The 25814-nt window shown below is 41.5% G+C and overlaps 1 protein-coding gene across 4 annotated transcripts in view; it reads left to right on the top strand.

Annotated features, from left to right (window-relative positions):
- LOC126471409 (protein transport protein Sec16A) overlaps positions 1-25814 on the top strand; it is a 241503-nt gene that overhangs the window by 91067 nt on the left and 124622 nt on the right. For 3 of the 4 annotated variants that reach the window (XM_050099542.1, XM_050099540.1, XM_050099539.1), the window contains exons 7-10: positions 165-410; positions 511-681; positions 6654-6770; positions 6856-6929. In XM_050099542.1, the coding sequence (XP_049955499.1) occupies positions 165-410; positions 511-681; positions 6654-6770; positions 6856-6929 (608 nt within the window). The remainder of the gene's footprint in view (positions 1-164; positions 411-510; positions 682-6653; positions 6771-6855; positions 6930-25814) is intronic. The other variant, XM_050099541.1, reaches the window with a different exon arrangement.

Genomic DNA, 25814 nt, shown 5'->3' with positions numbered 1-25814 from the left:
CAACTGTCACAGTTCATTGTTCGCATTTTCTTCTTCTGTATCTTTTGTATTTATCTAAAGATCTGAGTTATATTGTCTTTAAACCTGGCAAAGTGTTGCATTATTGTATATTTGAGAATAACATTTTCGCCATAGTATATTTTGTTTTACTGTGACTGTTCCAGTAACATACGGAGAGAGGTCAGCACCAAAGAGCGTGAACGACGTGTGGCAGATGATCAAGATGTGCAAGATAGAGAACTCCGCAGGCACGAATATTACGACTCTCACAGCCAGTCACCCGGGCGTTATCGTGATGAAAGGGAACCGAGGCGATCATATGAACATGATAGACCTCACGAATCTGAAGACAGAGGGCATTATCGTCGTCGATCACGAGAGGATGAGCGTGGAGGACGTCGTAGAGGAAGGTACTGTGCATGTAACTTTTACCGAGTTTAAAATTATGTTGTTTTTAATGACTTGTGTAGGTTAAATGAGTGAATAAAAATATTTTAATCAATGTTTCAGCTATGAAAGATCAGAAGATGAAGCAGACACAGAAGATTGTTTAAGTGACCGTGATAGACGTGAAAGACCTGTACCACGAGAAGGGTATGAGAGGTATAGAAGACATGGGGACAGAGAGAGAGATGAAAGGGAAGGACAGGAAAAGCGAAATAGGGAACGTGCAGATCACAGGTATTGACGATTCCTGCTGTCATAGTGATGAATATGTTTTCTTCCTGCTTGCACTTTTTCTCAGCTTTCAAAATTAATGGTCCTTAACTATTTGTGTTTTTTATTTTATGTGGGAGATATCCATGGGATATTGTCATACTTAAATGTGGTGTTCTAATTTTTAGTTACAGTTTGGGAAATGGAATAGTATTTTATTATGTATTAATACCAATAAAGCTGACAGTTTTGGTGGGTTTTGCTTCTGGTTAGGATGGTACTTGGATCTGGGAAGGTGATAATGCAAAATGCAAGAAAATAACTAAGAGGGGATGACTGGGACTGAAGAATAAATGTGAATTTTAAAGGGACTACTAAATTTCAGTAATGTAAAACCAGCAACTTTTTAAAAGCCTTAGTTACTTCATCTTGTGAGTGAAGCTATAGTTATTGCCTATTTTATGTGAATGGGTTGTATGTTGAATGACAAAACTTTGTGAGGAAACTTTCGACCAAGCAGCAATGTGCAGTAATTGTTGGTCGCACTTCTTAACACAGCACTGGCATGGATAGGTTATTGTGGTTGTAAAGTAATGTCCAGAATGTGAGATAAAGTGTTACTAAGGGGACTGAAAATGGCTCACTCTTGATGGTGAACACAAAAATACAAAGATAATGTTTCTTCAGGCATGCATAGGGATTTTGATTTTGTTTGTTTCTGTATTGACACGTCATCCTTCAATGTTTGAAAAGCAATGTTTGAAAGCTGTGGACATAGGTTTTTTAATATCTGTTCCCCACATACGATTTGATATGAAAGGCATGATGGCGATGGAAAATTTCCTTGCTGGACTAGTAATTGTTCACTGGAAAGTAACATTTATATGTTGATGGATGGTGTTATGGTAGGACCATAGTGAACAGTTTTGCAATGAATTAAGAAAAATGCTGTAATAATTCGCAATCAGAGAACATGCATTGTGATCGAGGAAGACAAAAATATTTAATTTTGCAAGAAAGCAAATTGTATAATTAAGTTTAATGAAAGCATTTTACTTCGGTTCAAGAGCCTCAGCATCAGCGTAGAGAAGCAAGTATTGAAAAGTTTGTAATTACTGGAGCAACATTAGTACAGTCCCAATTCTTGCATACAGTAACATGATATAAAAATTTAGGTGTATGTATGGCATATCTATGAGATGTCTAAAAAGGTTTCAGGTTTCTCAATAAATGAGTAGATACTGTATTTTACTGCAGCTATTCGTAAGTGTTCACAAAACAAAACGTATCCAGTTTATCATTGGAATACAGAAAATAGCACACTGAAGATGGCATTAGATGTTTCAGAGTTAACCACTTAAGAGGACATGAGGTATGTGTCTAGATATGCACTCTCTGTCTGTCGGCATTTTCCTGAGCCTCTCTGAATTAATCTGGAAGAGCTGTTCTTTCTTTGTTACAGGCTGCTCTTTCAAGTGTATTTATTTCTTCCAACACAGTTCTGCGATATAGTTTCCCTCTACTTTATTGAAGTGTGTTCACATGATGCTTTTTTTTTTTTTTTTTTTTTTTTTTTGCTCAGCTTTGCATGTACTCATAAATTTCCAACAGGACACTTATGCATGTGCATGTGTAATTTCCTGCAAGTGGAGGTCATGTGTTAAGCACATTACTTCCACCTTAGGTGTGCATTTTAGCAGACAATAGGCAGCTGGGGCCCACGTGTGTTTCGTTGTGTAGTGTGTTGAATTTATGCTGTGAACCAGTTTATGTGCGATAATCTGACACCAAAGGGAAGCATGCTTAAATTTATAGATGATTGCAGCCAAAGGAAAGTCATATACTATGCCACTTCTAAAGATTACTCGAATAAAAAAACTGAAATGTGATACCCTTAGCATCAGGTATTGGATAAAGAGTCTCCATTCATGTTACTGAATTGCATAAGATACAGTAAATTTCGAAATAGGAAAATGGAGAAGAATAAGCCAGAAATTTATGAAGAGTGTATATGAAAGCTGTGGATGAATATTGATTCTATGGTGACTTAATAGCGCAGCAACTTAACTTAGAAGTATATATCCTCGGAATAGTGAAGCAACTTAAATCACTTAATAAAGGTAAGTCTTCTGGTCCAGACTGTATACCAGTTAGGTTCCTTTCAGAGTATGCTGATGCAATTGCTCTGTACTTAACAGTCATGTACAACCACTTGCTCGACGAAAGATCTGTACACAAAAAGACTGGAAAATTGCACAGGTCACAACAATATTCAAGAGAGGCAGTAGGAGGAATCAACTAAATTACAGGTCCATATCATTAACATCGATATGCAGCAGAATTTTTGAACATAATGAATTACCTCGAACAGAACGGTCTATCGACACACATTCAAAACGGATTTAGAGAATATTGTTCTTGGGAAACACAAGAAGCTCTTTACTCACACAGAGTATTGAGTGCTGTTGACAAGGAATTTCAGATTGATTCCATATTTTTAGATTTCAGAAGTCTTTTGACACTGTATGTTACAAGCGGCTGGTAGTATCATCTCAGTTATATGACTGGATTTGTGATTTCCTGTCAGAGAAGTCGCAGGTCGTAGTAGTAGATGGAAAGTCATTGAGTAAAACAGAACTGATTTCTATCATTCCCCATGGTAGTGTTATAGGCCCTCTGCTATTCCTTATCTATATAAACAATTTAGAAGACAATCTGAGCAGCTATTTTAGGTTATTTGCAGATGATTCTGTCATTTATCATCTAGTTAAATCATCAGAAGATCAAAACATATTGCAAAACAACTTAGAAAAGATATCTTTATGGTGTAAAATTGGCAGTTGAGCCTAAATACTGAAAAGTGTGAGGCCATATACACGAGTGCTAAAAGGAATCCGTTAAACTTCGGCTACACCATAAATCAGTCACATCTAAAGGCCAAAAACTCAAGTAAATACCTACGAATTACAATTATTGACAACTTAAATTGGAAAGAACAGATAGGAAATGTTGTGGGGAAGGCGAACCAAAGACTGCATTTATTGGCAGAACACGTAGAAGATGCAACGTGTCTACTAAAGAGACTGCCTACACTACATTTGTCCATCTCCTTTTGGAGTACTGCTACGTGGTGTGGGACCCTTACCAGACAGGGTTAATGGAGTACATTACAGCACGTTTTGTATTATCAAGAAATGGCGGAGAGAATGTATCTGACATGATACAAGATTTGGGGTGGACTTCATTAAAACAAAGTCGTTTTTCGTTGTGGCGGAATCTTCTCACGAAATTTCAATCACCAACTTTCTCCTCCAAATGTGAAAACATTTTGTTGATGCCACCCTACATTGGGAAAAATGATCATCATAATAAAATAAGGAAAATTGGAACTCGCACATAAAAATGTAGGTGTTTATTTTTTCCATGCGCTGTTCGAGGCTGGAATGGGAGAGAATTATTCTGAATGTGTTTTGATGAACCTTCTGGCAGGCATTTAAGTGTGATTTGTAGAGTATCCATGTCTAGATGAACTGAGGAACCTGACATCTGAACAAAAGAAATGCTGGCGTATGTACAGCTCCTCAGCAAACTACTATAAACAGTAGTAAAGGACACCGATGATGCAGAAATACAGAATTGGAAAACACAACCTGCATCCTAGTGGAAAAATCTCTTATTTGTCGAGTCCGAGGACGTTAATATACATATTAATCTATCTTTCCTTATTAAAGTTGTGTGAACAATAGTTTTTTAAAAATAAAATACAAATGATGCATTAGAAGTTAATTAACTTTCAAATAATGACTTCAAACCTCCCTTAAGTAGTTCTCAGTTTTGGGAATAATGCCCAAAATGCTTTGTTTTTGAATGCAAAATAAATCGTTCAAACTGGTATGTAAGTCACCGGTTACGAGCTAACAAAATATTAATGCCAGCCTTACCACAGTTTCCCAAGCATAAAATTTAAAATCTTTCTGTGAAGTTCTCCTAAAACTTGCACCCAAAACATTGTCACCACTTCGTATTTCTCATACCTCCGATAGTTGTTTATGTACAGTTGCATTTGCATTTTCTTTTTGTGCCATCTTTTCATAACAATAAACACAGCACCCACTCCCAAGCAAAGTAGGGGATCCATAGCAGATTGCTCGCACAATGAGGCAATGTGTGGACACAAGAAAGTTCATGATACATGCATTCTTCCCATAAATTTTTGTCCATGCCCTTTTATTCCCGTGCGCCTGCGATTGTGACGTGACTAAACAGACATCGTGTGGACTTACGTTTACTACATTACTCAAACTGTCTCACTCTGGATTGACTTTGATAAATGATTGTTGTACTCTAATCATCCCCATTTCATTTTTTTGTGTCTAATTACTTTGTCATTATAACTTTTTGCTGCATTATAACGTTACTGTTAGTAAAAGTAACTATCGCCTAGAACATTTCAAAAATGCCTATGGTGGATCACTGCCTGGAGCAATTTGTAATACACATCGGTGTCTCTTTCAGTGTTTCACATGTGCTTTTCACTACCATGAACTTAGCTGAAATTGCATTTCTCTTTGCTCGGCACCCTATACATCACATCTGAAATCCATTGTATTATATGTCAAAAATTGAATATTTATCTCCTAGCAGCGTGGTTATGCAGTGGAGTTATCTCATAAGCTCAGTAGTAGGTAAAGCAGAGGCAGACTATGGTCCACTCGTAGGATACTGAGACACTATCAGTCTATAAAAGAAATTGCTTACAAAACTTTTGTGTGACGCAGTCTAGAATATTGCTGAAATGTGTGGGACCTACACTAAATAAGATTAACAGTGGCATTGAATCTATACAAGGAAGTAGAGCATAAATGTTACACACATTTGTTTGACCCACGTGAGAATGCCGTTAAAATCCTGAAAATCCTGAACTGGTAGATACTTAAAGGTACACACAAAACATTCTACGAAAGCCTAATTATAAAGTTCCAAGAATTGGAATTAAGGAAGATATCTAGGAAGACAGAGCTTTTGACAATTTGACTGGAAATACAGTCTTTGAAGGTAGTATGGATAAAATACAAGGACTGAAAGATTATCTAAAACTTGTACAGAACCAAACTGCAGTAATGAGTCGAAAGACATTAAAGGGGAGTTGTAGTTGCGAAGGGAATTGGACATAGTTTTAACAGCCTATCCTTATGTTATTCAATCTGTACATTGAGTGAGCTGTAAAGGAAACCACAGAGAAATTTTTAAAGGGAATTAAAGTGCAGGAAGAAGAAACAAACCAATGTCTCTTTTAAAAAGAGGCAGAACAGAAATGTTGAAAAATTGGGCATTGAAAAGGGACCCAAAAACTTGTTGCTTTGAACCTTATTTGTGATTTTCATTTTTTGTATCCTAATGAAAGGCCCTGTTGCTTAGTTGCTGTTGATATTTTTTGAATTTCTTGATTATGGAATAAATTTAAAAAATATAAAAACAAAATTTATAAATTTGGTTTGATGACCCTCTTCCTGAGTAGCTGGAACATAAGTCCCCACCCCCTTACCACCACCCTCCCCTGCGTCATAAGCATATTGTAATTTAAGAGACAATTGACTTTTACACCAGATGTGTTTTGCTTTTATTTACAAAGCATCACATCAGTGGTGGTTATGTAAATACACCATACATAATACATTCTTACATCTTGATACTTACGGATTAAAAACATCAAGTAACTTCTTCATAAGCAAAATTATTTTTAATCTGTAGGCAACCAAATGTAATGTATTGTGGATGGTGTGTTTACAGACCCACTAATGGTGATACTTTGTAAATAAAAGCAAAAAGTGACTGCTGAAACAGTCTCAGTAGCAATATGCTCACGTACAATAATTGAAGAATTATAAGCATTGGCAGTGGAAAATTTTGTACTTCTAAGTTTTTGAACTGAACGTATTTTTTCACAGATTTATTCATAAATTGTAGATATTACTACTATATATTTTCTCCTTCAGATCATCAGGGAGGGAGCGTGAGAGGAGACGACATGATAGAGACAGAACAGATTTTGGAAGAGATGAATATTATGGAAGGTACTATGATGATGATCCGTACAAAAGGGAGAACCATCGGCAAGTCGAATGTGTAGTATTTGTTTGTTTTCTGAAAGAGAGTTTTCTTTGTTTTGTGAAATAATCTCTATCTTAATCTGTCCAGGTCACGTCCAACGAGTAGGTCCGGTTCTAGACCTGACTATGATGATTATCGAAGACCAGACTACCACGGATATGGTATGATACTTCTTTATTTACAAACAATAACTGTTTTACTAAACTGTCAAATTTTGAATTTAATATTACCGTATTTTACTCACGTGTGATGTTTTTTAAAACTCCTTGTGATAATATTTCAGTTACAAAATCTTCCACCACTTGACACTTCCAAATACTGAAAAGAATGTATTGTACCCCTTTTGTTAAACAAAATAATATTTATACTGTGTAATCAATGAGATAGTAAGGATTTAGTAATCATTGAAACAAATATTATAGGTTTTGCAACCATTAGGTCAATAGACTTTGATTGGCGCATTTTTTCTGTCTTATCTGCAATCTTAAAATGATAAATTTTCACGTTTCCATGTTGACAAGTGGTAGGTAGGAATTACTGCCTGTACATTTTTCTTTGCCCTTCAGCTTCTTACCTCACAATATGAGTCAATGGTTGCAACACTGAACCCATACCCTGGATGAATAGGATTCAAAACCCTCCCTGACCATTCTTATTTAAGTTTCCCGTGGTTTCCCATGCTAGGACAGTTTCTTACATGAGGCCCCAGTTCCTCCTCCTCCTCCTCCCCCCCCCCCTCCCTCCCTCCATAACCCCTTCCCCCATTCATTTTGCATCCTTTTCTAATCCGAGCTTGTGTTTCATCTCTAGCATCCTTGACGTTGATAGGGCATGGAATCCTAAACTTTTTCCTTTTAGGTAGCCATCTCTGTGTAACAAGAGCTGGAGGTTATTGCACAATACTGAATTGTGTTGATAGCACAATGTCAATTTTGAATGTCATATTTTGTCTTCAAAATGGCTACTCCTCAGAGGAACTGTTGACTTCGATTAAATGGAACACCCAAACATTAATTACTTCAACATGTTATTTTTTAATTCTGTAGTTGGTTCTACAACTGTAGGTGATTGGTGGTGGTGGTGGTGGTGGTAGGAGGAATTGTGTGTGTGTGTGTGTGTGTGTGTGTGTGTGTGTGTGTGTGTCACAGGAAATCTGTTTATGGAGTAGGTTTGGGGGTATTGCATGTCTGCGAATGCCTTTGTGAGGACGTAGGTGTACTGGCAAGGGAGTTCTCATCACTGCAGATGTATCATCCACGAGTGGCTAGACTGTATGGGAGGCATTTTTTGGTGTGGAAGGGATGGCAGCTGTCGAAATGCAGGTACTGTTGGTGGTTTGTGGGTTCAGTGTGGACAGAGCTATCAGAGAGGTGGGATCAATGTTCAGGAAGGTGGCACATTAGACAAAGGAGGACCAGGTGAAGCAGAGGAGAGAAAAGGTGTTGCAGTTGTGAAGGAATTTGGACAGGGTGTCTTGGCCCTTGGCCCAGATCATGAAGATATCATCAGTGACACTGACCCAGACTAGGGGTTGGGAGTTTTGTGAGGCTTGGAAGGTTTCCTCTAGATGGCCCATAAATAAGTTGGCATACCTATAGGGGCGTGCCATGTGGGTGTCCATGGCTGTGACACTGATTTGTTTGTATACCTTCCCTTTAAAGACAAAGTAATTGTGTGCCAAGATATAGTTGGTAAGGTGTGTGAGGTACTGAGTTAGGAGTCTGATGGGACATTTTGAAAAGATAGTGTTTGATAGCAGTGAAGCCATGTGCATGAGATGTTGATGTGGCATCAACAGTGATGAGTAGGGATCCATGAGGTAAATGGGCGGGAGATGGTGGAAAGATGGTAAGGGAAGTGGTTAGTATCTTTGATGTGGGAGGCTGGGTTTTGGGAATTTGGTTGGAGGTGTTGATCAACAAGAGTGGAAATTCTTTCAGTGGGAGTGCAGTAGCCAGCTGCAGTGGGGCATCCAGGATTATTTTGTTTGTGAATTTTGGGGAGCATGTAGAAGGTGTGTGGGATGTTGTTTGGGTGAGGAGGGAGATGAACTCAGGTGAGAGGTTCTAGGATTTCATTGGTGATGGGAGGTTATGTTGGACTTCTGGGATGGGATCAGTCAGGCAGAGTTTGTTGGTGGAGGAGTCAGTTGGTGTTGGCATTTTGTCGGGTAGTCACTGCGACTCATCACAACAGTGGTGGAGCCTTTGTCTGCAGGGTAGATGATTAGGTCTGGTTCTGTTTTCACGTTGTGTATGGCTGTCTTTTCTTCTGCCAAAAGGTTAATGTCTTTAGGAAGGGACATGGGGAAGGATGGTGAGGCCAAGTTTGGAGGTAAGGAATTCTTGGAAGCAGACTAGGAGGTGATAAGGGGAGAGGGTCACAGTTCGATGGTGATTTGAACTGGGAGAGGCAAGGTTCTCCATTGGGATTAGGTTCACTTTGGCTGGAGGAATTGGTGGCAAAGAAGTGTTTCCACTGTAGGGATCTGAAGGAGAAGAGTAGGTCTTTGACATGTCCAACATGGTTACATTTGGGGGTAACACTGAAATACCTGTATTTCATGCCCAAGCTCAAGGAGATAAATGATTTACAAATGTAAATATTTGACATCCTAAAGATAATGGCAGAGGCCGCAAAAGCCTACTTACAGAGTTTAAAGTGAAGAATGTAGAGATAGTCTTCAGCTACTTATGTACTGGTCCTATAGGACATTGTTGTTGTTATTATTATTATTATTATTATTTAAACACTGACTCCAGACTTTGTTGGGTGCAGCTCATATATATGAACAGCAATTAATCATAAATGATCACAATCATGATTCAGTCTAATTTCCAAACTTTTGCTCATTCTATGATCTAGCAATGTCTGTTAGTACAACCTCCACAATGGGTAATGCAGTTGTAATTTATTCTCTCAATCATAACTATAGTTTGTTCAATATTATTTATTTTGTTTTTAGGCATTTAGTTCCTAATTAAATTTCTCCCTTGTTTCACCTGGATTTTTACCATCTTGTTTCCAATATGGTTAAAAGTTGGTAAACTTGTTACTCATTATTCTAATTTATAAACAGAGAAAAAATGTTCATTTGTAACTCACTTGGTATCTCATTATACACTCCAATAGCCAAATGAAGTATTATTTCTTCATCTGATTGGTTTAGAGTCAAGTATTAATTTTTAAGGACAATATTTTCACATTTGACTGTTAGCTTTACTTAAAAATCACTATAAATGTTTATATATCAGTATACACTACAGGAGAACTCCTGTTGCAGATTTGTTCAAATTGATAAGGAGCAAATCAAATTTTAGGCAGACATAGGTATGTTACAGTTTCTTGTGTATCACTTGCACTTTTGCTGCATGAGTCAAATGTCACTTGATTGTTCGAGTAGCACTCAATACCGTGTTGAGCTCAATGGTGTATTGGAAAATCTCGGATTCATTTGACCTTCAGTATCTTTTGCTCAGCCCCATTTTCCATTATATAATGGTTGCAGAAATCTGTGAGTATAAACAATAGTTCTGTTTGCTCCTGCTATTCATCATTTTTGTTCACTATATCTTGTGTGTTTAACACATATCAAGTGTGTGTCTCATTAAATTATGACAATTTGCATGTAACTCATGCTGTGGATGAACTGCCACATTGTAACGCAAAAAGCTAAAATTTATTGTTTTTTCTCTTTCTGGTGTAAAGTAAAATTTGGTTCACATTTCCAAGTATCTGTAGAAGATGAAGTATTAGTAACTATAAATTTTCACGTGTTTACATTACTATCAAGTTTCCATAATGATACATCAGCTTACACAGTAAGCATGTAGTTAACTTGCCATAATATAACAAAAAATCGCCCCTGCGGGTCCAGCGGTTAGAATAAGCCTGCGGTATTCCTGCCTATCATAAGAGGCAACTAAAAGTAGTCTCAAATGTCTCTGCCTTTATGTGATGGTCCCCTGTACGGTTTGACCTCTATACTTCCAAATTTTTTCCAAAGAGCGAGCCAATTGGGGAAGGGTGCCTTACATGGTGCATCCTGTCCATTGCACAATGAGACCTTTAGCCCACTTTCTCATCATGGCATTGCAGTCCCGCTCACTCTCCATCTCTTTGACGAGGATACATTCCTGGGTGCAGTTTCCGCCATCCACTATGCTGTGTCGCTTTCTGCACCGACGAGGACCATCAACTTCTTTGCACCTGATACCCAGCACGGTAACCAGTCCGTTGTGGTGGGGCCGCCATGTACAATGTTGGTTGTAGCCCCCTGACAACACAGGGATTGCTCTGCTGATCTACATCTACATCTACATTTATACTCCGCAAGCCACCCAACGGTGTGTGGCGGAGGGCACTTTACGTGCCACTGTCATTACCTCCCTTTTCTGTTCCAGTCGCGTATGGTTCGCGGGAAGAAGAACTGTCTGAAAGCCTCCGTGCGCGCTCGAATCTCTCTAATTTTACATTCATGATCTCCTCGGGAGGTATAAGTAGGGGGGAAGCAATATATTCGATACCTCATCCAGAAACGCACCCTCTCGAAACCTGGCGAGCAAGCTACACCGCGATGCAGAGCGCCTCTCTTGCAGAGTCTGCCACTTGAGTTTGCTAAACTATCACGGTTACCAAATAACCCTGTGACGAAATGCGCCACTCTTCTTTGGATCGTCTCTATCTCCTCCGTCAACCCGATCTGGTATGGATCCCACACTGATGAGCAATACTCAAGTATAGGTCGAACGAGTGTTTTGTAAGCCACCTCCTTTGTTGATGGACTACATTTTCAAAGGACTCTCCCAATGAATCTCAACCTGGTACCCGCCTTACCAACAATTAATTTTATATGATCATTCCACTTCAAATCGTTCCGCATGCATACTCCCAGATATTTTACAGAAGTAACTGCTACCAATGTTTGTTCCACTATCATACAATCATACAATAAAGGATCCTTCTTTCTATGTATTCGCAATACATTCCATTTGTCTATGTTAAGGGTAAGTTGCCACTCCCTGCACCAAGTGCCTATCCGTCGCAGATCTTCCTGCATTTCGCTACTATTTCCTACTGCTGCAACTTCTCTGTATACTACAGCATCATCCGCGAAAAACCGCATGGAACTTCCGACACTATCTACTAGGTCATTTATATATATTGTGAAAAGTAATGGTCCCATAACACTCCCCTGTGGCACGCCAGAGGTTACTTTAACGTCTGTAGACGTCTCGCCATTGATAACAACATGCTGTGTTCTGTTCGCTAAAAACTCTTCAATCCAGCCACACAGCTGGTCTGATATTCCGTAGGCTCTCACTTTCTTTATCAGGCGACAGTGCGGAACTGTATCGAACGCCTTCCGGAAGTCAAGGAAAATAGCATCTACCTGGGAGCTTGTATCTAATATTTTCTGGGTCTCATGAACAAATAAACTGAGTTGGGTCTCACATGATAGCTGTTTCCGGAATCCATGTTGATTCCTACAGAGTAGATTCTGGGTTTCCAAAAACGACATGATATGCGAGCAAAAAACATGTTCTAAAATTCTACAACAGATCGACGTCAGTGATATAGGTCTATAGTTTTGCGCGTCTGCTCGATGACCCTTCTTGAAGATAGACGTCAGAGATATAGGTCTATAGTTTTGCGCATCTGCTCGATGACCCTTCTTTGAAGATTGGGACTACCTGTGCTCTTTTCCAATCATTTGGAACCTTCCGTTCCTCTAGAGACTTGGGGTACACGGCTGTTAAAAGGGGGGGCAAGTTCTTTTGCGTACTCTGTGTAGAATCGAATTGGCATCCCGTCAGGTCCAGTGGACTTTCCTCTGTTGAGTGATTCCAGTTGCTTTTCTATTCCTTGGACACTTATTTCCATGTGAGCCATTTTTTCGTTTGTGCGAGGATTTAGAGAAGGAACTGCAGTGCGGTCTTCCTCTGTGAAACAGCTTTGGAAAAAGGTGTTTAGTATTTCAGCTTTATGCATTTCATCCTCTGTTTCAATGTCATCATCATCCCGGAGTGTCTGGATATGCTGTTTCGAGCCACTTACTGATTTAACGTAAGACCAGAACTTCCTAGGATTTTCTGTCAAGTCGGTACATAGAATTTTACTTTCGAATTCACTGAACGCTTCACGCATAGCCCTCCTTAAGCTAACTTTGACATTGTTTAGCTTCTGTTTGTCTGAGTGGTTTTGGCTGCGTTTACACTTGGAGTGAAGCTCTCTTTGCTTTCGCAGTAGTTTCCTAACTTTGTTGTTGAACCACAGTGGGTTTTTCCCGTCCCTCACAGTTTTACTCGGCATGTACCTGTCTAAAACGTATTTTACAATTGCCTTGAACGTTTTCCATAAACACTCAACATTGTCAGTGTCGGAACAGAAATCTTCGTTTTGGTCTGTTAGGTAGTCTGAAATCTGCCTTCTGTTACTCTTGCTGAACAGATAAACCTTCCTCCCTTTTCTTATATTCCTATTAACTTCCATATTCAGGGATGCTGCAACGGCCTTATGATCACTGATTCCCTGTTCTGCACTTACAGAGTCAAAAAGTTCGGGTCTGTTTGTTATCGGTAGGTCCAAGAAGTTATCTCCACGAGTCGGTTCTCTGTTTAATTGCTCTAGGTAATTTTCGGATAGTGCACTCAGTATAATGTCACTCGATGCTCTGTCCCTACCACCCGTCCTAAAAATCTGAGTGTCCCAGTCTATATCTGGTAAATTGAAATCTCCACCTAAGACTATAACATGCTGAGAAAATTTATGTGAAATGTATTCCAGATTTTCTCTCAGTTGTTCTGCCATTAATGCTGCTGAGGCGGGAGGTCGGTAAAAGGAGCCAACAATTAACCTAGCTCGGTTGTTGAGTGTAACCTCCACCCATAATAATTCACAGGAACTCTCCACTGCTACTTCACAACAGGATAAACTACTACTAACAGCGACAAACACACCACCACCGGTTGCATGCAATCTATCCTTTCTAAACACCGTCTGTGCCTTTGTAAAAATTTCAGCAGAATTTATCTCTGGCTTCAGCCAGCTTTCTGTACCTATAACGATTTCAGCTTTGGTGCTTTCTGTCAGCGCTTGAAGTTCCGGTACTTTACCAATGCAGCTTCGACAGTTTACAATTACAATACCGATTGCTGCTTGGCCCCCGCATGTCCTGACTTTGCCCTGCACCCTTTGAGGCTGCTGCCCTTTCTGTACTTGCCCGAGGCCATCTAACCTAAAAAACCGCCCAGTCCACGCCACACAACCCCTGCTACCCGTGTAGCCGCTTGCTGCGTGCAGTGGACTCCTGATGTATCCAGCGGAACCCAAAACCCCACCACCCTATGGCGCAAGTCGAGGAATCTGCAGCCCACATGGTCGCAGAACCGTCTCAGCCTCTGATTCAGACCCTCCACTCGGCTCTGTACTAAAGGTCCGCAGTCAGTCCTGTCGACGATGCTGCAGATGGTGAGCTCTGCTTTCATCCCGTTAGCGAGACGGGCAGTCTTCACCAAATCAGATAGCCGCCAGAAGCCAGAGAGGATTTCCTCCGATCCATAGCGACACACATCATTGGTGCCGACATGAGCAACCACCTGCAGATGGGTGCACCCTGTACCCTCATGGCATCCAGAAGGACCCTTTCCACATCTGGAATGACTCCTCCCGGTATGCACACGGAGTGCACAGTGGTTTTCTTCCCCTCTCTTGCTGCCATATCCCTAAGGGGCCCCATTACGCGCCTGGCGTTGGAGCTCTCAACTACCAGTAAGCCCACCCTCTGCGACCGCCCGGATCTTGCAGACTGAGGGGCAACCTCTGGAACAGGACAAGCAGCCATGTCCGGCTGAAGATCAGTATCAGCCGGAGACAGAGCCTGAAACCGGTTCGTCAGACAAACTGGAGAGGCCTTCTGTTCAGCCCTCCGGAATGTCTTTCGCCCCCTGCCACACCTCGAGAAAACCTCCCACTCTACCACAGGTGAGGGATCATCCTCAATGTGGGCAGTATCCCGGGCAGCCACAGTCGTAGTCCGATCGGGGGATGCGTGGGTCGAGCTGGCCGTCCCCGACAAACCCCCATCCGGACCCCCACAGTGGTGCCCATTGGCAACAGCCTCAAGCTGTGTGACCGAAGCCAACACTGCCTGAAGCTGGGAGCGAAGGACTGCCAACTCAGCCTGCTTGCGAACACAGCAGTTGCAGTCCCTATCCGTGCTAAAAACTGTTGTGCAAAGAACGTCTGAAATAATCTACAGAGAGCACAACCAATTCGACACAAAATTTAAACGGTTATAAAATACAAGATTGCCTAGTAAATGCAGTAGTGCTGCTACTTGCGCACTGCTGACACACTGCTCGGCAGCAGAAGAAGACTATGCGATTTTACACTATTCAGGTACTAAAACATTTTGCTACAACTATAAAATACTATAATACGCACGAAATTTATGAATTAAACAATGCAAAAACCAAAAACTTGCAAAGAAATTAAGAATTAAACTGTGCTGTTAACTCCCCACATATGCCAAGGAGTAGATACCTATCTCCCTGGGGCATCGGGACTCCCGGCAATGGCCATCCTGCCAGGTGGCGCTTTCTGTGGCTGGGTGGCACCTATGTGGAGGGCCCCTGGTTGGAGTGGGTGGCATGAGGGTGGAAGACACAATGAAGTGTGGCACATCTTCTCTTGCTGGTGACCAGCCGTCTCCAGCGGTCTCGAAGTGTTCCAGGGCTCAATTAAATGCAAACACATATGACCCCAAATTGTTTCCCTCCATGGCCACACCATGGGAGGGACGAAGCCACACCATGGGAGGAACGGAAGGCTAAGAATGACAGCGAAGCTACTTCGCCCTGGTACCTAGTATATATGAGAGTTGATGGGGAATCCTTTTTGTCCATGAAGCCTCAGTTCTTTGTAGAGCATTTATAGGACAAGTTTCTACATTTATACTCCGCAAGCCACCCAATGGTGTGTGGCGGAGGGCACTTTACGTGCCACTGTCATTACCTCCCTTTCCTGTTCCAGTCGGGTATGGTTCGCGGGAAGAACGACTGCTGGAAAGTGTCCGAGAGTCTGCCACTTGAGTTTTCTAAACACCTCTGTAACGGTATCACGGTTACCAAATAACCCTGTGATGAAATGCGCCACTCTTCTTTGTATCTTCTCTATCTCCTCTGTCAACCCAACCTGCTACGGATCCCACACTGATGAGCAATACTCAAGTATAGGTCGAACAAGTGTTTTGTAATCCACCTCCTTTGTTGATGGACTACATTTTCTAAGGACTCTCCCAATGAATCTCAACCTGACACCAGCCTTACCAACAATTAATTTTATATGATAATTCCACTTCAAATCGTTCCGTACTCATACTCCCAGATATTTTACAGAAGTAACTGCTACCAGTGTTTGTTCCACTATCATATAATCATACAATAAAGGATCCTTCTTTCTATGTATTTGCAATACATTTGTCTATGTTAAGGGTCAGTTGCCACTCCCTGCACCAAGTGTCTATCCGCTGCAGATCTTCCTGCATTTTGGTGCAATTTTCTACTGCTGCAATTTCTCTCTATACTACAGCATCATCCGCGAAAAGTCGCATGCAACTTCCGACACTATCTACTAGATACAGCAGAGGCTGCAAATTACCGTCGACGGCACTGAGACGTGTCCATATGCGTACATGGTATTGTGGCCCAGAACATGACTGGCCCACCTCCCTGCTAGCTGTACCAAGACGCTATGCAGGTCCCACACTAATCGGCCAAGGTCATCCGACATGACAGCTGAAGGTTAACAATATGATCCACTGTAGGCCAGTCAGTGCTACTGTATTTTTTTTTTTTTTTTTTTTTAATTCATGTTACAAAGACCATTACACGAGTCCGGTGACCCGCGATCTCACTGACTAGATATCACAAACGAAATCGAAAGGTTACATCCCATATTTCTCTTGCGTTGTGGCCACTAAAGAGAGAACTTTTTTAACCGCATTACAAACCTTCGCTGAGTCGTCGGAATACTGACAATAACACGCAACCAATAAAATGACGCCACAGTCACAACCAAAGAAAAGAAAAAGATGTCGAATACAACTGTTGCCTCAAAGATAAAACTATCCGAGGTGAAGTTTGCTGTGACACTAATAAACCAAACGTTAACTTTTTAACGTTCCATATACGTCCGCACACTGCGTTCAGCTTCTAGGAAAGAAAAGTTTTACAATTACTATCGACCTGTTCCACACTAGCACCAAGTGTCTTTCACATATTTTCGTGAGTTAGAGCACCAGAGCTCAAAGAACAAAGAGCTGACTACTTTCTAGCTGCTCCTCTGCGGATTCGCGGCCAGGAAAATGTGCCCACCAATCACTGACCGACCACAGAAGACGTGCTGCTAACAACGAAACCGGAACAGTTTCTGAGTTCACGGGAAGAATGAGCAAATAATAGGGAGCCGAGTAGCACGAATGAAAACTGCGTCCAGCGAAACTCGCGCCCGTACTAAAATCTGTAAAAGTCGCACCTAGTAATTCACGCTCACTGGGTGACGGCCTGCCTGCCTGTCTGACTGCCTGATCCCTGAGAGTCGACGCCCACCGGGCACGCCCCCACACCCACCCGCAGTCGGGTGCCACGCCGCCCTGTCCCAGCCGCGGTGTAAACACCCTTCCGGCGGATGAGGGTCGACATGACGTTGTACGATACGTCCTCCTACAAACGCATATTGCACTGGTTCTGGTTGTTTTAATTATTAAAGAGTACTTTAGTTTCTTATAGTGATTAAAGCGTGCTTTCTTCTATGGTGCATAGTCTGTCCATATATGAAAATTCGTTATACACTGTGACGTTAAAAATGTTCGTTATTATGAAAAGTTATTTATGAAGCATAAAATTTCAATTACAATGAAAGCAGGTGCTGACAGGTTTGAAAATTACCGAACAATCAGTTTTGAAAAACTTGAGCAACATGCGTGACACCACGACTTATCTCCGAAGGGAGCCTAAAGAAAAGCAAACCCACGCATCCAGCACCCGCAGACCCAGAGAAAGCCCCGACAATGCCGACCGGAACACCCCCTTCCAAACTCTGAAGGTGGCTGAGGCAAAACACAGGAAGCGAAAGGCCACTCACAACCTGTACAGAAACCATATGGCAGCCACAGAGTCGAGAGGCACGAAAGGGAAGCAGCGGCCGGCAAGTGAGCGAGACAGGGTTGTAGCCTATCCCTGATGTTATTCGATCTGTATACCGAGTAAGTAGCAAAGGAAACAAAAGAAAAACTCAGAGCAGGAATCAAAACCCATGGAGAAGAAATAAAAAATCCCTAAGGCCCGCCGACGACACCGCAACTCTGCCAGAGACAGCAAAGCACCCGGAAGAGCAGCCGAATGGAACAGACAGCGTCCCGAAAGGAGGACAAAAGATGAACATTTGAATTCAAAGAAATAGTATCGGCAGCAATTGAGAGATTTGTACCAAATAAATTAACAAACGACGGAGCTGATCCCCCATGATACACAAAATGGGTCAAAACACTCTTGCAGAAACAACGAAAAAAGTGGAGGGCTTGTCTAAAATGCGGTCTGGGTCAGTCTTGATAAAAAAAAAAAGCATCCTCTGTCCAGTCACGGGCATTACTCACTTGTGACAAGCTGGGGGATGTTCCTGTTACTATCACGCCCCATAAAAGCTTAAATATGGTTGAGGGTGTTATCTTCTACAAGGGATCTTCTTTTACAATCTGATGATGAGCTACGCGCCAACTTAGAGCGATGAGGTGTTGATTTCGTTCGGCACGTCGACCAGGGTCCGAGGGATAACCAGGTTGCCACCGGTGCCTTCATCTTGGCCTTTGAGGGTGACACATTACTTGAGAAGGTGAAGGTGATGGTCTGCCGCTGTGATGTCAAGCCATATATCCCTCCCCCAATGCGGTGCTTTAAGTGTTGGTAGTTCGACCATATGTCTTCCCTCTGTGCTTCCAGCTTCATATGTCGAGATTGTGGTCGTCCATCTCATCCCAATACTCCATGTAACCCACCCTCCCATCTGTGTCAACTGTGAAGAGCACCATTCCCCTTGCTTGTCAGACTGTAGGATTCTACAGAAGGAAAGGGAAATAATGGAATACAGGACCCTGGGTTGACTAACCTACACTGAGGCTAAAAGGAAATTTTAAGGGCTCCATCCCATGTGCATGACAACATCTTATGCCGCTGCTATCACTACTGTTACAGCCCCATCCATTGCACCAATTCCAGTCAGTACTCAGAGCCGTAAGACCATACTGCCTCCTAGATTGTGGAGAGCACTTCCCTCCCTGTTGCTCTCACACCACCTACCTCGGGAGCAGCACCCCCACAACCATCGGGGACATTACTCCCCACTTCTAAGCAGGAGAAGCGTAAGTCGCCTCGGCTTCTCTTGGTAGGAAGGGGTCCCTTGGGTCACTCCCTTCCCAGGTTCCTACCAGTGGCAAAGCAGACACCCGCCAGTGGCTGAAGATGCCACAGGTAGCTGGTCGTTGGGCTTTCGTGGTCCTCTTCAGTCCCGGAGACTGAATCAAAGAAGCCCTCTCAGCTAGAGCAACCCAAGGAACAGTGCGAAAAATCGAAACCGAAGAGCCCTAAGAACAAGGAAACTGCAATGGCACCCACACCACCACTACCTACAAGCTCTGCGTCTGAGGATGAGGTGGAGATTCTGGCGTCCACTGAGGACTTAGATCTCGCTGTACCCTCAACCACGATGGATGTTGCTCCCACAGGTACTCAATCGGTGGCAGCAGGTGACCCAGAGGCGTAATCTGCCTCCTCGGTCCCTTCACACCTTTTTCGGCTGTGGACAATGTCATTCTCCAGTGGAATTGCAGTGGTTTTTTCCATCGCCTTGCTGAACTCCACCAACTTATCAGCCTTCACCCTTTCTTCTGTATTGCTCTCCAGGAAACTTGGTTTCCGGCGATGCAAACCCTCGCCCTCCGTGGCTACTGGGGTTATTATAAGAATCGGGCAACTTATGCGAGGATATCTGGTGGAGTATGCATTTATGTCCTTAACTCACTTTACAGCAAGTGTGTACCTCTTTAAACACCTTTAGAGGCTGTCGCTGTTTGGGTGCGGATGCCTCAGGCTGTTACTGTCTGCAGTATCTATCTTCCACCGGGTGGTGATGTCTCACAGCATGTATTGGCTGCGCTGATAGCCCAACTGCTGCCCCCTTTTCTGTTACTGGGCGACTTTAATGCCCATAAACCTTTGTGTGGTGGATTGGTGGCAACAGGCCAAGGCACTGTTGCTGTGCAAGTGTTGGTACAGCTTGACCTTTCCCTCTTAAATAATGGTGCCCACACACATTTCAGTGTGGCGCATGGCATGTACTCAGCCATCGACCTTTCAGTCTGCAGCCCTAGCCTTCTACTGTCTGTCCAATGGAGATTGGCCTTGGAGATCGGCCTTTCGAAGTGTGTTCTCCAGTCAGTTTTGCGGCAGAAGGTCCTCGGTACCTGGGGTGATGAATGGCGCCCCCTGCCTTCACCCAACAAACTTCAGGTCGTCAAGGAGACTACCAGTGTGTGGCGTTCCTCCTTGCGGGCCTCTCACAAGGACTCTGTTGTACTCAGCAAGCTGTGCATTGGCCACACCTGGATGACCCACGGTTATTTATTGTGCTGCGAGGACCCACCTCTCTGTCGCTGTGGTTCAGCATTGACAGTGGTCCACATTTTGTTGGACTGTCCATTTTTAACTGTGCTCAGGCAGACGTTTGCACTGCCGGATACGCTCCCTGTACTTTTAACAGATAACGTTGCCATGGCAGGCTTAGTTTTGTGTTTTATTCGAGCAGGGGGCTTTTATCGCTCAATCTGAGGGTTCGTTTCTTTTGTGTGTTGTGTCTGGCCTTTGGCCAGCAGTTTTAGAGTGGGGTTTTTAGTGTGTCTCTTAGTGGTTGGCTCTTCCTTTTATGTTTCCATGGTCAGCCAGCCACTGTACCATTCTGTGTGCTTTTACTTCCTTTTGTCTGGTCTTTGTCTGTGTCTTTCTTGTTCTGTGTAGTTCTTTGTCATCTCCATTGCTTGTTTTATATTTCTTGTGGGTGTTTCATGATCATGGGAAAAGGGACCGATGGCCTTTGTAGTCTGGTCCCTTCAACCCCCACAGACCAACCTAACAAAAAATGCTTTTGAAAATGGGAAATATTTCCTAAAATACATTACACATAAGATACAAAACCTTCATAAAATTGTGAAATGGTGTACTCGAGAAATTTTCTTGTGAGTAAATGAAGAAAACATGCTATTGAACAGAAGATGAATATTATTCACAATGTTGAAGACAGTTGTAAAGTTAAACCACCTGTCATTGCAAAGAAATACAGTTGCCCATCATCTTCTCTATGTGGCCTATTAAAAGGATTTTCTATATACTGAAGCTTTTGCACAGAAAACTAAACATATTTGTGCATCATCATTGAAATATTTCCATTATCCTAAAATGGTTCTATGAAATAGGAATGAAAACATGCCATCAGACAGACACACACTCTGAGTGAACACCCATGGTACCACACTGCTAATCGGGATTGGAGACTGAGAGCATTGAATGTCTGGGTAGATCAGTTCAAAAACTGTCAAATTCAAATGGAGAGGACGAGGTTGTGGAATATTTGAAGAACAATACTTTGCTACAGCTGTTACAAGAATATATATATTCCACTAGCCACCAAGTTTCAGTTTGAAACGCTTTGTGTCTTTTACAGGTTAGTCCCGTCAGAAATCTATTCTTGTCAAAGAGGAAATATGTGTGAGAGAGAGAATGAGCAAAGAAAAATTGGCTGCACTGTTGTATGATAATATTGATGGAAATGAAAAATTACTGCCAGTAATAAATATCAGAATGTGCAAAACTTCGTGCTCTAAGAGCAGTTTCTGGTTGACTACAGAAATGTTTGGAAGATTATTTGGTAGTTTTAATGCCAAGGTTGGAGGAGAGGCAGGAAGATCGTTCATATTACTCCACATGTAAAGACCTCCTCAGTTATTAGGGATGTTAACACTACATTTATCTTGATGCAGTAACTGCACTAGTCACCTGCATGTGTAGACATGGGCATAATTCAGACTGCGAAAGCAAAATAACTATATAGCTCTTGTGCAGGGCTGAATTTCATTCCTTGAGAAAAAGGTAATAATGAAAATGAACTTTTTTCAGTGTGCACACTGTGCTGTTGTCTGCAGACAGCATCAAGCTGTATTGCATGTTCTGGCATTGATACAGTATCATGTACAGTTGAAACTGATTTTCATAAAGAAAAATGGATAGTCATTACAGTTGTTTTAGCATGTGGCACATTTCAGGATTGTTTCTCATGATGATGGCTCAACTTTTGTAGCCCAGGTGGATGTAAGGGAGATTTGCAATTCTCTTATGCAGAAACAAGCTAAAATGAATTATAGTGGAGGTAGTGACAGTTGTACTGGTGATGTAGAGGATTCATCTGAAAGAAGTTTTTTTGTGTAGCTGTACAAGGACTTGATATTATAAGGAGCTGTTTTTCATTAATTTGGTCAGTTATTGCTGCATCAACCAGGAGGAGTGATAACACCTGTGGGTACATTATATTTGAAGAAAGGAGCGAGTCTTATTGATACCTTTTCCACTGTACAAAATATAGTTTTTTTTACTTGCATTATCATTTTCATATTGTGTCACTTGTCAAATAAAACAATTATTGGTGAATAAGGTAACCAATCACAAATACTTTAAAAATGCTTTACTTCAGTGCCATAACCAGTTTCCAGCATCAGAGGTTGAAATTTCCAATTACATTTATTAGCCATCTGAAGATGGGCACAAATGCCTGAAGCCTGTTTAGGGCACTGAAATGAAGCATTTTTTACAAGTATTTGTGGCGGGTTGGATTACTCATCTACAATCATTAATGGCCGCAGAGTTCGCAATATCTGGCATGGGTAAAATAACAAATAAAACAATATTTGAATAAAAAGTGTTGTTCATTTTGAATGCTTTCTTAAATTGCAGTACAAATTGGTGATTTTCACATTTAACTTAAAAATAATAACTGTTTTCATACTAAGTTATGGTTTAGTTTCTAGCGCATGAGACGTTTGATTAATGAATACTACATCATCTAAAACGTTTGCATAACCACTCTTTCAGTGTGAGGAAAACCCCTAGATAAAATTCTTACACACAGTTAGGGTCATTAGTCAAAGCATTTCCCAAAAAATCGTTGAGATATGTATTATATTTTGGTATTTACAACAATATTTATAATAGTATAAAAATGGAACATTATTTCACTGCAGTACCATTTTCTTTGGAACCACTGACTGCACAGCTTGGAAAAAGAGTCAGAGTACAGACAATATTCACATAAGTGTTCTGTGCCACCAATTTCCTTCCCTGATGCTGATCTGTGAAAAGATAAGTAATTTATTCTACTACAGCAAAAATATTTAAAAATGTAGCTCAAATATCACCGACATCATCATCATCATCATCATCATCGTCATCATCATGTTATAAATTTTTCAGGAAATAGTAGGCAAGGGAGGTAGAGGAGGACACTCTAAATATCTGTACCAATTTTTGGGAGTTTAACTTCAGTCATGTAGGAGAAAAGTGTACCTGAATGATGAAAATTCAAGTTTTTGGTAAATTGAAAAAGAAGATTTACGGATTTAATAACTTATCACTAAGCTCGTTTAGAACATTCCAGCTGCATACTCCAGTTGTCATCCTGTTTCCTTATCCTCCATACTCTTTCTCTTCATTCTTTTATTTATCCTTGACTCCTTGGTAGCAACTTCAGCAGCTGCCTCTGCTTCAGTTACCCGCCGCTTTTTAATAGCAGTTAGAGCTGAAGCCATATTCCTTCCTGTCTGGATGTTCAATTTCTTCATAATATTGATCCTTGAAATTGCACCATCATTTAATGTCATTATTGCATCCATTACACCGATCTTCAGCACTGTCAACCCAACAAATACAGTTTTGGGTATTCTCTCCCATATACAGCAGTTGAAACTTTCATTTGCTTTCTGAGAGAGACCAAGCATACATTTCCTAAGTAGATTTTTATTTGCCAGATCCCTTTATATAGGCCTAATTGCCTAGTATCAAGAATGCTTGTGGGTATATTGTATTCCTGTAGCATTGCTCAACCAGTGCTTGCATCACGAATCTTCCCCTTTTGGACACAAACCATGCTGTGGGGTTTCAACTGTTGACACTCTGTGAAACCATGTTGAACAAACAGCTCATCTCATGCTCTCCAAGTCTCCCACATTTCTCCTTATTGCTAGCCCATAATACTGAGTCAAAGAATCAATTTCAATTTTTGTAAGATGACCTGGACCTCCTACGTGTTTTTGTCTGACAGTTTTTTTTTCCACTGAAGTCTTTACATAATTTTCTCAGCCGAGCTTCCATTCTTTTTTTGTACATGCCGAACACATTCGAGCTTTTCTATCAGTGTGTCCTCATATGGTCTGTCATTAACAACTGTAGTGTGTCCTTTACAGTAGCCTACATACCTCACACCATGACTGACCTCTGATCTTCTAAAATGTTTAGAACTCCTTTCGTTTCCATGTTTCCACTTGGGCCATCAAAGTTCTTTACACAAACTTGGGTGGCAATAAATTTACGTGAACAACCCTGGCAGTGCTTTGTTAGACATTCGTAATCTAGTATCTTACCAGTTTCAATAAATGTGGCAGGCACAACCCCATTCAGAGAAGTATGACTTCTCTTCTGCCAAGATCCATCAAATGCTGCTACAATGCCTGTATTCTCAGGCAAGGCTACTGCTTCTTCTGTTGCTCTTTTCGCTGAATGTTCACTTACACCACATAAAGCATTATGTTTCAATTTATTGTATCTGTCAAATCTCGGTGGAGGCAAATCCATCACTGCACAAAAAGTCTGGGTAGCTTTCCTTCCCCTTCCAATACATCACAATGCATAAGCAAGCTGAATATTTACATTGTAAAGTCAACTATTAGTTACTGGTGATGTCATAGTATCACTGTGCATCTTACACGAGTTACAGGCAGTCACTAACCGACTTGAAAGACCCTTCCTTGCTGAAATGTCCTCAGAAACGTCAATACTATCTTTACAATTGCAGTACTTACATTTCACAACACTCTTCAAAAGTCTTGAGAGCATATTTAGGTTCACAATAACATTTCTGTTGTTATTGCTGCTCACAATACTACTAGGCATGTTCTTATTACATTCAGAAAGCAAAAGTTTACGTCTAGAAGCACTGCCTATAGACACAGTTTCTGCGGGTGACTTTTGAAGCAACTGATGTATATTATTAGGTTGTGTTTGGAACTCTTTGCCGCAAAACTTTCGTTTGGGGCTAAATATCTCTACTATCGGCATTTTTTGCACAGGATGCACGCACACAGAAACAAAACAACACACAATAACTACAAAACCACACGCGTATGAAATTACAAAATAATATATTCTCAGATCTTTGTTTACATTTAAACCATAGCCTTCTAGATATGCCTGTACTTTGGTTTCGGGAGTCAGTGCCTTCTAGAATACACCTGTGTTAACAGTCCGTAACTATTGATGGAAAGAAACGGAAGAACAAAATAATGCATCAAATATTCTGATGCATTTCAAACTGATAGATGGGCATGGCCCCTGTGCAACATTACGTAAAGAAAACATATTTGAGTGCCCAGAGATAAGAGAAACTTCTTTTGTGGGTTATTCTTAATCATTTATTACATATCTTAAAGACTATGAGAAGGAAAGTTGCTACTCACCATATAACGGAGATGCTGAGTCACAGATAGGCACAACAAAAAGACTCTCACAGTTAAAGCTTTAGGCCATTAAGGCCTTCATCAACAATACACACACACACACACACACACACACACACACACACACGACTGCAGCCTCAGGCAACTGAAACCACACTGCGAGCAGCAGCACCAGTGCATGATGGGAGTGGCGGCTGGGTGGGGGTAAGGAGGAGGC

Source organism: Schistocerca serialis, chromosome 3 (assembly GCF_023864345.2).
Source record: "Schistocerca serialis cubense isolate TAMUIC-IGC-003099 chromosome 3, iqSchSeri2.2, whole genome shotgun sequence".
Lineage (NCBI taxonomy): Eukaryota > Metazoa > Arthropoda > Insecta > Orthoptera > Acrididae > Schistocerca > Schistocerca serialis.
This window is presented reverse-complemented; position numbering and strand designations above follow the sequence as displayed.